This window comes from Danio rerio, chromosome 8 (genome assembly GCF_049306965.1).
Source record: "Danio rerio strain Tuebingen ecotype United States chromosome 8, GRCz12tu, whole genome shotgun sequence".
Lineage (NCBI taxonomy): Eukaryota > Metazoa > Chordata > Actinopteri > Cypriniformes > Danionidae > Danio > Danio rerio.
Window position 1 is genome coordinate 13,748,180 of NC_133183.1, and position 15,308 is coordinate 13,763,487.

Sequence of the window (15,308 nt, forward strand, 5' to 3'; positions counted from 1 at the left end):
ACAATGTAAAATAGTTGTCTTTTTATTGAATGTCATTTAAAATATAATGCCTGTGATTTAGAGCAGATTGTTTTAGCATTATTACAGGCTTTGGTGCTACATGATCAGTCCAATATCATTTTAATCGGCTGATTCTATTAAAAGCAAATATTATGGTACTCAATCATTTAAAATGATTCTTAGAATAATCAGTTTTACATACATTTTTTCACTGCTTCACATTTTTGTGGAAACTGTGACACGATTCTTTGATGGAAAATTAGACCAAAATAACAGTTTTATTTAATTGTTTTGTTATTATGAATGTCTTTCGCTCTTCAATTTAATGTGTTTTAAACTAGTAAATGCATTTTCAACAAAAAAAAAAGAATATGAATAAATGTAGTTTTAAACTACATTCAACAAGAAAACTGTTTATATAAATTAAATTGTAATCATTTTTCACTATTTTACATTTTTTTATGCATTTCTTTTATCAAATAAATGCAACCTTTGTGAGCAGAATACACTGTAAAAAGTGATTAGTTGCTTTAAAAAGGTGAGTAAACCCCTTGTTTTAAAATTCAGTTCAATTCATCTTTATTTGTATAGCGCTTTTACAATGTAGATTGTGTCAAAGCAGCTTCCCATAGAAGATCACAGTAAATTAAAACAGTGTTCAGTTTTCAGAGTTTAGGTTCAGTTCAGTTTAGCTCAGTTCAGTGTGGTTTAGTAATCACTATACTGAGAGTCCAAACACTGTAGAGCAAATCCATCGATGCACAGCTGTACAGATCCCAAACCATAAAAGCCAGTGTTGACAGGGGTCAGGAAAAAGCTTCACCAAAGCAACAAGTTGACTAAAAGAATGAGTAACTGCACAGTTCATTTACTTAATAAATTTAAGGCAACATGCTTACTTTTTGAAGTCAACTAATCACTTTAAAAGAAATAGGTTCACTTACTCCTTAAAAAAAGTAAAGTCAACTAACCAATTTAAAAGTAACAGGTTTACTCACTCCTTTGAAAAAAGTAAAGTCAACTAATCACTTTAAAAGCAACAGGTTTACTCACTTCTTAAAAAGTTAAAGTCAACTAATTGTGCTAAAACCTAATAAGATTTTAAATCAATGGGTTTACTCACAAAATAGTAAAGTCAACTAATCACTTTAAAAACAATGGCTTAACTCACTTTTTAAAAAGTTGTTAACGAATGGTTTTAAAAGCAATGGGTTTAATCACTCTTTCAAAAAAGTAAAGTCAACTAATCGTTTTAAAGACAACTAACCATTTTAAAAGCAATGGCTTTACTCACTTTTTAAAAAAAGTTAAATCAACTTATGGCTTCAAAAGCAATGGGTTTACTCACTCTATCAAAAAAAAAAAATAAACTAATCGATTTAAAAGGGTTTATTTCTAAAAAAAAAAAAAATAATAATTACAGGTTTAGTCCATTTTAAAAATGTAAAGTTTTTAAAACTTTGTTTTTAAACATTTTAAAAGCATCGGGTTAAATCTTTACAAAAATTGTCAACTATTAGCTTTAACAGCGACGGGTTTACTCACTTTTTAAGTAAAGTCAACTAATAATTTTTTACATTGTAGGCTTCTTTTAAAACATAAATAAATCATACTGAACCCAAGCTATTGTCGGGTAGAGTCCCGCACAAAGCTCTTTCAGTTCTCACCAGTGGATCAGGTGATAATAGCACATCTGAGCTCTTCTCTTCCCATTCAGGCTGAGGTGCATTGTGGTTTTACACTGAGGATCAAATGAGACCCAGTTTCTGGTAAAGCTCTGCATCTTTGGCAGGAGCCGCTGCACTCAGTATTCAATTAGGACACGAGGGTTTAGCACAGCGAGCAGCTCTCAGCACTCACTCCCTGATGAGACTTATCCATAGTCTCACTAATCAGACGCCACAGAGCGCAGCACATCTTCCCCAGAATGCCTGTCACATCCTATCAGGCCTGTCTGAAGCAAAGCACCACCATCAGCACAGATCTGCAGAAAACAGTGGCGTTTTGTGCAAAACAGAGTAACAGAGTAGCTTTTATGACATAATGTTTTAATTCATACTACCTTAAGAAAAGAATGCATGTAGTGTGCTATGTTGTTGTCACATGACACCATTAGGAGATTATAGAATTTTACGAGATGTCACTCTTATAGTTTGAATTGAGGAAAAGTTTAACGGTCAATATGGTGAATGAAGCCCCGCCTACTAGTACAGGAGCCAATCATTGATCGCTTTAGACTGACGTTTCTCTGGGAGAAAAGCTCAAACCAGACGCGTGCTTTTACATAATTTTTTTGTGGTCAACAAACACACTGGAATCTCAGCGAATCATGCTTCACAGACATTTGAAATATACCCATATATATATATATATATATATATATATATATATATATATATATATATATATATATATATATATATAGGGATGTAACGGTATCAGAATTTCACGGTACGGTAATACCTCGGTATGAATGTCACGGTACGGTATTTATTGAATCATTTACAGGAAAAAAAAAACTTTTGAAAATACTCCAAAAAAGTGCCAAAAGTGTCAATGACATACAAATTAGCCATCTATCTGTTAGCTTTGAAACAGGAACTTCAATTTTAATAACAAAAAAATTATTAAACCATGTAAAAAAAAATAAAGTTTCAATTTAGTATTGTTGAAAACTCATCACATTTAACATTTAATCACTCACTTAGATAGAGATGGGTTTAAAGAAAAATTATCATAAAATTATAATCTGGTAAAAGCTGGTATCTCTGGGTTATTTACAATGTCCCCTGCAACAGAAAAAACCCCTCTCATTTGGGACTGAGGTTTCTGGGACAAGAGAGATATGACTTGGCCCATGTTGACAGCAGTGGGGTAACGTTGTGCATTGTCTTTCCCCCACTTGAGAAGACAAACCATGAGTGAGATAGAGGTCTCTTTGCGGTACAAGTCAATGTCTGCATCAATCTGAACAGTGTGCTGTGTTTCTGCAGTCCCCATGACTGTTATTAGTCGTATTCCCCAACTTGCAGGCACGTGCACACATAGGGCTCAACCTGTGCAGTGCACATGCCCTTTTTAGTCTTGGATAGAAAATGCCCTTCCAAAACGATCAAAAGTGCCCCCGCGACGCGACACAACCTCCGTCCAGTCCAGCCCTTCAGTAGGCGCCCGACAACACCTCTCTTGAGTATGCGCGCTCAACCCCGCCTCGGCGCTTTACAATACGCGCGCCACAACAGCTGATCAGAACGCGCGCGACAGCACCGCTATTCAGCACGCGCGCGGCGACAACACTGCTTTAGGTTCGATCATTTCCATCTTTTTTTCATCTCCGCTACTAGCAGCACACTCCATTTCCGCATTACTGGATCTGTAGCGACAACAGACCGCAAAGGATTATGGCCACGCCGGGGCTGATGGGAAATGAAGTTTCAGCTACCTCCCGTTCGCTTCATTCGCCTGAGCAAATTTTCTCTGAAGACCTATAGTTTTACCGAGTCATGCGACTTCGGTAATATCGAAAAAATTTAATATTGCGGTATGACGGTATTTACAATACCGTTACATCCCTAATATATATATATATATATATATATATATATATATATATATATATATATATATATATATATATATATATATATATATATATATATATATATAGACCATTTCAATGCGGTCACATCATTGGCTCATGAACATTTCCTGCTTGTTGTGAAACTGTTTAGGACCATTGTTTTTGTTTACATCCCTCAAAATGGTCTATATATAATATATATATTTTACGTTATAACTAATGTGGTTCAAACAATGATTCTGCAACAGAGAAACTACAGGTTTTGGGAAGTCACTACATCATTCTTTTCCCAAATGATGATAGTTTATCCTCGAGTTACGTCGTTGTTTGGGAAACACACCCCAGATTGGTGAGTAACGATTGAGTCATGAAAGGTTATTAACGGCCGAAACAAACTCCAGTTGATCGATCTCAGCATCCCTAATTATTATTACTGTTACTCTTGTTATTATTATTGTGCTATTTTACCATTTTTGTAGTTGCAATTTAGACAGAGTGCATGTTAAAAAGATAATTCACCCAAAAATAAAAATTACCTTTTAAATTATCATTTACTAGCTTTTAAACCCTCTTGAAAGTCACAGAAGAAGACGTTATTATGAAGGAAATATTATGGAAGTCAATGGGTGCAGCTTTCAGCATTTTTCATAATATCTCATTTAGTTGTTCAACAGAAGAAAGACAACTCAACTAGGATTGGAAAAAGTCAAGGGTGTGTAAATGAGGACGCAATTTTTTGGGTGAAGTATCGATTTAAATTCTCTAACGTGCACAAAAATAAAAGTCAGCTTCTCAAAACTTGAACGATGTAAACCAAAGTGTGTTGTGAAACCTGACACAGCCTGCTCACTTCTGTTGCGTGTATATTTTGCTTGTTAAGCTCAACAACAACAAAAAAAAACGTATAAAGTCCCGTGTATTCAAATCGCTTTCTTAGTCCATACAGTCATTATGCTAGTTCTCCATGTCACTTCAATACATCTCCAGCTGTCCGAGCATTGTTAGCATTGTGTTTCAGCGTTCTGCTTACAGCGGTATAAGTCGGGCATGAATAAGTAAGCGGTGGCTTGTTAAAATGGCAGTGTTGTGCTCTCAGGAGTGTGTTCCTCCTCTGGGCGATCCACTAATGACCCCTGTCCCACCGGCGCCGCCTGCTGATAAATACTCTTTCAGACTCGCACATTACAGCTCAATTCTTCACCGCGCGTGATCACATGAACCCATTTGGCCCTTAAAGCATGGGCTGAATTAATAAAAGCTGATTAGCATGAGGCCTGACACTTGGAATTTCCCTCGGGACAAACCCTGAGAGGACACTTTGCCTCTTTATGTGGGGTTAGAATCGTGAATCTCTGCCCACCGACTCACACCCTTAAACTGTTTAATCGATACATCCTGCACCAACAGACTGGGTCTGTCTCCATGTGTGCATGGCAAAAATAGCGCTTTAACTTGTTTTGTAGTATATACCTGTACAGTTGAAGGCAAAATTATTACCTTCCCTTTCAAATAAGTGCTGACTTGCAGAATTAACATAACTTGTCTAGTTTTAACCTAGTTGAGCCTTTAAATTGCACTTTAAACTGAACACTAGTATCTTGCAAAATATCTAGTTGAATGTTATGTACTGTCATCATAGCAAAGATAAAATAAATCAGAAATCAGTTATTAAACTGCATTTGGGAATTATATGAACAAGAAATAAAATGAAACATTAGTGATAATTAGTTTGACTTCAATTGTGTGTAAAGAGGTGACAGGGCTTTTTCTGTCAGCCCCTCTTGTGGAATGGTCTGCCTTTACATATCAGGCCATGCTCTTCCCTTGGTGCTTTTATAAGTCTTTTGAAAAAAAACCTTCTGTCTCTTGCTTATTTATTGCAATTAATTAAATATATTCAGTTTTTTTAAGTCACCTGTGATTGTATAAGCATTTTACTGGATATTGTTCTGTGTATGCTTATGTATGTCACAAAGAAAAAAATTATTTGAAAGTAAAAGCAAAATGCACAGCTTTTAAAAGCTCTACAAATACGATGGCTGCTTTGGTTTTTAGACCAGTGCACTGTATGTACAGTAAACATCATTTCATGTGGCTATACGCATTACAGAGAGCTTGTCATTGCACAATCTGGGCAGCAATTCAATTTGAAAATATGATATTATTTCAGTCATCTGCTATCAGAACATAATCAGGCTAATCACTTCTCATGATTGAATTCACGCCGTCCTCCAGACAAAGACAGGAAGCTGAGGAATGCTGAGAGTAAGTCAATGTGCTCTATTTACAGTACGCAGGCTTCAGCTAATGAAAGACAATGCACTGGCTGACCAGCTCTGGCCTTCTATAATGAGAGACAATGCAGCCCAGGACCAATTAACTCCTCTGTAATGAAAGACTGTGTCCTTATTGACTTACGGTTCTGCTGTAATGACAGACCAGCCACTTCTATGTCCTTAAAGAAATTACATATCACAGCTATGTATTTATATATATATATATATATATATATATATATATATATATATATATATATATATATATATATATATATATATATATATATTAGGGTTGTCGCGATACCATTAATTCACATTATGATACTATACCAGCTGTAGTATCATGATACCAAGTCGTATTGCGATACTGCAATTCATAACTCAAATCTATGAAATAAAGAAAACTGTCATAAACACTATATTTTATGTTACAATAGGCCTACTTGAATTGAATTCATAATTCCCTTATTATTAAAAAAGTATTTGCACATCACTGCACCTAAAATGCATTAGTTATTTTTGTTTATTTTGTAGATAACTGACCAACAAAAAATACATTAAAATAAAGATTCAAATTATACCAAACAAAATTCACTACAAAAAGAGCAATAGGCTACCATAAAAGGTGTAAGTTCTACACAGTTTTGCAACCTTAAAGTGCTCCGCAAACTATTAAAATAACTTTAGATATTTGGATTAGAAACAAGACAAAAAATTCTGAGACAGACAGCATTTTTTTACAGTGTACCTATAAATTATATCCAGAACAAAGTAAAATTTTCAAGCAGTCTCTTAATTTTTCATCTAAAGCCCCAGTCAGATTACACAATTTCAGCACAATTTCCTTGACGTAGGGTGTCGTTTTGATTTGTAAATGACAAATGGCCGTTGTGACACAAGATTTAATCGTTTCTTTTGGTGTAATGTGGCATAATGTAGTTCACAACAACCGATACCGTTTGCTGCGATGCCTCACGGTATCATTGCAGAAAATCTAGCATGTTTAATTTTTTCTGTTCTTCATGACGAGTTCCATTACATGGGTGACACTGAGCAATAATAGGAGCACAAAGTTTCTTGGTTATCTTAGCAGGTGCTGCCGTTAATGCACTGATAAGGTAATTAAAAATAGGCTGTATATTTACTTATGGGTGGGTCATGGGTGGATATGATCAATCACTGGTTTTGCAAACTTTAACTATTTTTCTAAAATATTAAGGTGTTTCAAGCTATTTCATCTGACAGACTTGCACAAATATGCTGACATCTCCATTCTTACAACGAGTTTCTAAGTTCTCCCGTCCTTCCAACAGAGTTTGTTCTTCTGAGGTAATCTGGGAATATGTTCAGTGCTGCGAATACATTGCAAAAACATTTCCTGCTTTTTCAAATTTATCATTATTAGTGAAAACAGTTTAATATAGACTTCTCTAAAACTGTGAATACTTCATTTTAATTTTATTTAGGTAAGATTATTATTTTATTTAACAAACCAACACAATCTCACGGCAACTCGCGTTTTGGCGCTGTTGTCAGCAAGCATCAGTGTTTACTGAGATTGAAATTAGGTTAAAAAATAATTGAAATTGAGGTAGGAAATATTGTTATAGCAACACTTGTGACTCCTATGGGAAAATAACTCTCGTCATAGATGTCACGGGATGACTGATCATAAAGAAAAGTGTAGTCTGGCACATTTGTTACCAGGGTTTTACATTAACACCCACCAACCCGCTAAATGCGGGCAGATTTTAGCTGTGGTGGGTTAGACAGCCGCCTCCACTAGCCACTTTGGCTACTTGAAAATTATTTTTAAATTGTAATTTTCTTAAAAGCAGGGTTCGACAATAGGGATGCCCTAATATTTGTGCAAATGCGATCTTAGAATTAAGAAGCAGCAAGACTGACAAATATAATTTTGTTCGTGCAGGCAAAAGAAAGCCGGTTAAATACCGAATCAGAGGATATTCACTTGCGCCAACAGCTGATGTGATGCGACGCGGTTGTTGTGACTGTGACTGTTTAAAACACGTGCGCGGTCCCGTTTTCTTTGCATGAAACAACCGTGCCTGGAAACGCAATTGGTGTGATCGGTTCTCTTTCAAATAGACTAGACAAAAAGTTATGTTCATGCATATGCATAGGATATTAACTACCCATTTATGTTTAGTTAACTGTCCCAACTGTTTTTTTAAAGAAATCTTTTGTTAAATATATACACATTATTTAAAATTTGTGGCTAAGAAATAATTATTTAATTATTTATTTTTAGTGTGGTTTGAGATAAATTTGTTATATGCTTTGAGCTCTGAAAAGTCATGTGAAATGAGAAAAACTAATCAGAATACAACACTGAGACCATGAACCATGTGCTCATGCTCACTGAGCAAGCTCATACACATCATACACAAAAAGTAAAATGAATGAGGAGGCATGTGGCGTTCCACAAAATCTAAATCAAGTAATTTTAGCATGTCAAGGTCATATTTATGCATATTAAATATATTTTCCCAACAACAAAATTGTGGCTAGTGAAAATGGCAAGTGGCTATTAATGTTGGAAAATTACTTGCCACACTGGCTGGTGACCAAAATAATTAATGTCAAGCCCTGTTTGTTACCCATGACAAGTCAAGATTTTACCAAGACAAAAACCACATAATCTGACATAGTGACTTTCGGAACCGACAATAATAATCGTGTGATCTTACCAGAGCTTAAGTATTTGTATTCTGGCACTAAAGAGCATGTATCGTGTGTTCTAATGGAAATATGCTGAAAAAGTAAAACTTAAGGACTTCTTAAAAAGTACAGAATCAATTTTTTATTCAACACAAGCTGGAACGTAAACACCTCAAAGCAGGGTACCTCTCAAGCACGACTAAACACAGAACACATTGTGCTCTGGGCGTGTATTAGTGCATCGCACAGACTCATATCCCAAATAAACCCAGAGAGGCACTCAACAATAATACCAGCACATATTCTAGACAACAGGACGGCAAATTGTTGTGCAGACCTATTACGATGCAACAATGCCTTGGACGGGCATCAGAGAAATGCAGCCGAAAAAGCAATCACAAAACAACTCACTCTCGCAGCTCTTCATCAATAATGACAGACGACTGACAAAGCGTCAGACGGGCCAGATCTCTGGTGTGATGTCATCTGATTCAAAGCTGATTTATGCCGAGTATCAGAGGCGTTCGTGCTCAAATGAATGAGGGCAATCAGATCGCTCGGCACTCCTGCGATTAAATGAGGAGAAGCAGGCCACATCTCTATTGTTCTGCTCTCTCCAAGTCGTTTTTCACGTTTAAAGAACGTCCTGTGCTGTGTTGTTTCTTTTAAGACATGATTCACGTAGGAAAAACTCTTCAAAATAATTGCCACTGGTAATGCTCTTTTTTTAGGCAATACAACTGAGGAAAATTCTAAAATAGCTATGATAAACTTGAATAGTAACATTGGAATTCAGCTGCATCTTTTATCTTCTCGACGATGTTCAAAAAAATGTCATGTCAACCTCTGGTTCAGTTGTCAGCAAACAGCATCTGGAAGAGTCTATTATTAAATAATCTTTCTACATTATATATATAAATACAAAGAGTGTTTACTTTCATAGTCGACATGAAAAGGCCATTTGATTCACATTTAATTCTGGCATGTGACGCATATATAAGTGCAGCCATCTGGAAATGATTTGATCGTTTGTTTCAAAGCATAGGTGGTGTTAATATAGACATTCAATAACTTATTCACTGTTATTCAGTTATAATTAGAAAACATTATTAAATTATTATTAAAATGAAATTATGTGTGTATGAGCATAACTGGATCTGAGCATGTAGAATGAAGAAACATGAATACAGCATTATTATTAATATGATCATATTGATTATTATTAACATTAATTATTTAAATTAACCCTCATGAATTAATGTTTGATTTTACTTTTAAAATGTAAAACATTAAACTTAAATAGGTTTTCACATGAAGTCATTGATGACGCGTGGAATTTAGATGGAAGAGATTCTTCTACATAGGAATCGCTATCAGAACATTAAAATGTAAACCTCATGTGTTTGTATTCTGTTGTATATTGCTTTTCTGCCATGTGATGGCTCAGTATGTGTGTTTATATACATTAAACACAATGTTCAACATTTCATCTGTGAAGTTTCTTTGGTAAAATACAGCACACAGAAAAGCCTATGAGTTGAAAAAGATTAAGGTTCAAAAATATTTATTTTTTATTTTTATTTTAAATGTTATGTCACATCAAATGTCTGTAGCTTGAACTTGTTTCATCAATTTGCTGTTCTACAAAGTTACACAAGTATTAGTACATGGTAACGAACTATAAGCAACTGATCTGTAAAGTGTCAGTTAATATGTTAGTTAAGTGTTAGTTATTAGTTTAAGTATGTTATAGGGACGCTAATTTAAAGTACCACTATTCCTCATTTACTAAGTTAATAAATGAAGAATAGTTGCAACTTTAGAATAACGTCCCAAAAGCATATATAAACTAAAACTGACACTTAACTAGTCTTTAGTAAGTAATTTACTAACAGCTTGTTCATGATCTATTAATACAGTTAACAAGTCATTTATAACTTGTTAACTAACAGCTTAAAATTTATCTATTGGCTATCTATAAGACACAATAATAAGTAATTAACAAACTATTAACTTTTATTTAACAAGTCGTTTACTACTCAATAACTAACAATTTATTAATGGACTACTAACTAGTTATAACGGATAGTTATTGTAAAGTGTTACCGAAATGCCAAACAGCTTTTATAGACTTCTGAAAGTTTTATAGACTTCTGAAAGGGAAGATAAAGGTGGCATGTAATAAACATTTATTCAATTTATACACATACATGTGTACAAACTTTTTTTGACAGCACCAATTAAGATTATATACAGGCCTAACTATGTGTATAAATATGTTAATGTGTTTTATAAAAATAAGATACAAGCACCACCACACTTATGCAATATCCAGGAGAATATAAATAACTTATCCTGCCATGTACGTTTTGGTAAAATAAACAACCGTAACAATACCGTCTATATGCGCAGCAGTGGTGAATGTTTGTGGATGGTAAGTTCATCGACATAACAAAAAGAAAATTGCAATCCTTGTGACAAAACTAGACGGTTATTATTGTGGAGCACTCTTTCCTTCTTACAAAAATAAATAAACAAAAAATATCATAGACTGTGTCCATGCTTCTGTATACAGTATATTCATCTGTTATTTGGTGATGTCTGGAAGATATCCGCAGAATACTGTAGCATAGTAAACTGATAAACTGTAATAAATACTGTAACGTTAGAGTAAACTGTGGTGCATTGTGATGGTGTATAACTATAGAAACAGAAGCCTATTGAATCATTGTTTATTATTACTACAGTTGTGTTGTATCACAGCAACAATATAATTACTACAACAATTTAATTCATGTATCTACAGTATGCTTAAAACACACATATTTTTCTTGAAACGTAATAGCGTATACAATATATGCCACCTCTATGACAAATATATTTGTGTTCAGTAGAAAACTCAGCCCTCTTTATGATATATGGATCATGCCCAACATATGTGTTTATTTTCTATTTATAACTCCTTTGAAATACGAAAAACCTCCTGAATTATTGGTTTATTTTTTCCCCAATTTCTGTTTAACAAGGGATTTTTTTTTACATATTTCTAAACATAATGGTTTTAATACCTCATTTCAAATAACTGATTTGTTTTATCCTTGCCTTGATGACAGTAATATAATATTTGACTACATATTTTTCAAGACACTTCTATACAGCTTAAAGTGACATTTAAAGGCTTAACTAGGTTAATTAGGTTGACTAGGCAGGTTGGGGTAATTGGGCAAGTGATTGTATAATGATGGTTTGTTCTGTAGACAATCGAAAAAATATATAGCTTAAAGAGCTAATAATTATGACCTTAAAATGGTGTTTAAAAAATTAAAAACTGCTTTTACTCTAGCCAAAATAAAAATAAAAAAAACTTTTTCCAGAAGAAAAAATATTATCAGACATACTGTAAAAATTTCCTTGCTCTGTTAATCATCATTTGGAAAAATTTTTTAAAAAATCTAAGGGGAGCTAATAATTCTTACATTAACTGTATATTCTTTATTTTTCAATGATTTGTGCTGATAAATCATGCATAATACGCGATGAGTTATAAAAGCAGTGGTCTTACCTTGGCCTTGCCTGTGCTTTGTAAGATATGCACAAGTGCACACGCCATCTCCTCCTTGTTCTTCACACTGAGCGCCGGCTCCAGCACTGAGCACATTAGCATATAGTTATTAGTAATATACTCTGCAAACTCCTTGTAAAGCTCCATGGGGAGGATGCTCATGCTCTGATAGCGGGACTTCATGCGGACCATGGGTCCCGGACTCTTCCCTTTGTTAGGATTCGGCGTACTAACCGAATACCATTTTTCCACAAATTGCCGCCCGGTGACTGTCGCAATGGGAATATTGACCAGGCCCACATAATTATTTTTGTCCTTCTTTTTCTTTTTGTCCGTTTCCTTGTAAAGATGAACGGTGATGCTCTTGACCGAGGGCAGGTTGTTGAACTCAAAGTGTTCGCCCCAGAAAACGTTGTCCGTTTTGAGTTTGCAGGTAGTCCGTGCGTATAATGTGTCGTCCAGACAGAGTTCACAGAAGTATTTTTTCTTTGCTGGCAAGTCCTTGGCTTCGATAATCCAACATTTCAGCATATTTTCCACCCGACGGGTGTTATCCTGCAGAAAATATAAACACAGTTCATGTTTTTTTTTTCTCTCAAAGTAAGTGTTGACTTGACTTGCATGTAATGAAATCTTTTCAAATTTTCTACTGAAGAAAAAAGTCACCTACATCTTCGAAGGCCTGAAATCTGCAGCAATGTTTCATTTTTGGGAATTCTATACCTTTAATGCGCATCTTTTAATTTGCCTTTAAAGCAGGGGTGCCCAAACTCAGTCCTGAAGGGCTGGTGTCCAGCAGAGTTTAACTCCAACCCCAATTACACTAGATATACAGTACCAGGACCAGCTAATCAAAGCTCTTACTAATCATACTAGAAACTTCTGGTAGGTGTGTAGAAGCTTAACTCTGCAGGACACTGACTCCTACCAAGTTTGGGCACCCTGGCTTTAAAGTGATAGCTTACTTCTTCATTTTTTGAGTGCGTGTGACGAATAACCGTAAAAGTCCAATAAATAAATAAATAAATAAATAAATAAATAAATAAATGACCATGATAGAACAACCAGATAACCATGTGACAATAATTGTATGTGTGAACAGAAACAGTTTGGGGATATTAATATTAATATTAATATTGGAGATTATAAAATCTGTCGATATGTGAGGTGGGATACATGAGCAAAAGCAACACGCTGACTGGCTTAAACCTTATCCCTTTCTCAAATTACCCATGATTCAGATGAATCATCCAGTTTACCTTATTGGGATGCACAGCACGTCTCAAATTCTCCATCCATTTGTCTCTCTCGGCTGCCGACCGGCATGAGAAGCATTTGCTTCCTGTTGAAGTAGTTACCTGCAATTACAGATTACAATTATCAGATTTGCAGATAAGTGCATTAAGGATGCTGGAAAGGATGTGGAGACGGTGGACGTGAACACAGATGAAACCAGCGCTTAGTAAACAATCTGTTACCCAGGAGTGAAGAACAATTACATTTTGGGAAAGAGTGAAAGTGTCAAATTGCCTGATCAGACAGAACGCACTTAAATCAAATGCAGGATCACATGATATATCCGAGAGTAGAGACACAAGAGGAGGCCTTGCAAATATTCCTTTCATATCCGAAATTCATCCTGAAAAGACCCTCTGTTCATAGTCACACCGTCCAGGTGACAACAAAAGTACTGGTGCATATTTGAATACTGAGGGGTAAATTCACTACAGCTAATCAAGTTTTACCAGCTGTTGACTGATGTAGTACTGCTCAACATGAACTTCATTTGTATTTGTATTTTAATGATATGCATAAATAATAAATCCCAAAATGTACATCATAATATACATTTTACAATAAGGCTGAATTAGTTATTGCTTGCGGTATTTATTCAACCTTGTTAATGTTAGTTAGCATTTTAATTTAATTAAATAATAATTAAACTAATCAAATGTATATGCACAAATATATTATTATATACCATCCTGTTAATTTAAGAGAGACCTGTGCACTTTATACACTCGCGGGCCACTTTATAAGATAGACCAGTCCAACTGCTCGTTAACGCAAATTTCTAATCAGCCAATTACATGGCAGCAACTCAATGCATTTAGGCATGTAGACATGATCAAGACGATCTGCTGGAGTTCAAACTGAGCATCAGAAGGGAGAAGAAATGTGACTTTAAACATGGCATGGTTGTTGGTGCCAGACGGGCTGGTCTAAGTACTTCAGAAAATGCTCATCTACTGAGATTTTCACAAACAACCATCTCTATAGTTTACAGAGAATGGTCATAAAAAGAGAAAATATCCAGTGAGCAACAGTGCTGTGGGTGCAATTGCCTTATTGATGCCAGAGGTCAGAAGAGAATGGCCAGACTGGTTCCAGCTGATGGAAAGGCAACAGTAACTCAAATAACCACTCGTTACAACTGAGGTATGCAGAAGAGCATCTCTGAACACACAACATGTCAAACCTTGAGGCGGATGGGCTACAGCAGCAGTAGACTACATTAAGTGCCACTCCTGTCAGTTAAAAACAGGAAACTGAGGCTACAATTCAAACAGGCTCAACAAAATTGGACAATAGAAAATTAGAAAAACGTTGCCTAGTCTAATGAGTCTCGATATCTGCTGCGACATTCAGATGTTGGAGTCAGATTTTGAAACATTAAAGCATGCATCCATCCTGTCTTGTATCAGTTTAGGCTGGTCGTGGTTGTGTAATGGTGTGGGGAATATTTTTATTTTTTAAGGCAGTTCTGAAGGTAAAAGGGGTCAAACCTGGTACTAGTAAGGTGTATCTAATAAAGTGACTGGTTTGTGTGTTTGTGTGTGTGTGTGTATGTGTGTGTGGCAGTATGCTTGGGGTCATGGTCCATTTGGAAGACCCATTTGTGGCCAAATTTGAATTTTCTGGCTGATGTCTTAAGATGTTGCTTCAGTATTTCTACATTATGTTCTTTCTTCATGATGCCATCTATGCTGTGAAGTGGACCAGTCCCTCCTGCAGCAAAAGAGCCCCACAACATGCCGCCCCCATACTTCACAATTGGGATGGTGTTCCTAGGCTTGTAAGCTTTCCCCTATGTCCTTCAAATGTAATACTGGTCATTATAGCCAAACAGTTCAATCGTAGTTCCATCAGACCACAGAACATGTCTCCAAATTTTTTTTTTTTTGTTTTCCCCGTGTAATTGATC

The 15,308-nt window shown here is 35.4% G+C and overlaps 1 protein-coding gene across 13 annotated transcripts in view; it reads right to left on the reverse strand.

Moving 5' to 3' along the window:
• Positions 1-15,308, reverse strand: part of dab2ipa (DAB2 interacting protein a) — a 212,658-nt gene that overhangs the window by 43,924 nt on the left and 153,426 nt on the right. For all 13 annotated transcript variants that reach the window (XM_017357419.4, XM_009303797.5, XM_073910098.1 and 10 more), the window contains 2 exons: positions 13,363-13,461; positions 12,104-12,658 (listed from right to left, as the gene is read on the reverse strand). In XM_017357419.4, the coding sequence (XP_017212908.1) occupies positions 12,104-12,658; positions 13,363-13,461 (654 nt within the window). The remainder of the gene's footprint in view (positions 1-12,103; positions 12,659-13,362; positions 13,462-15,308) is intronic.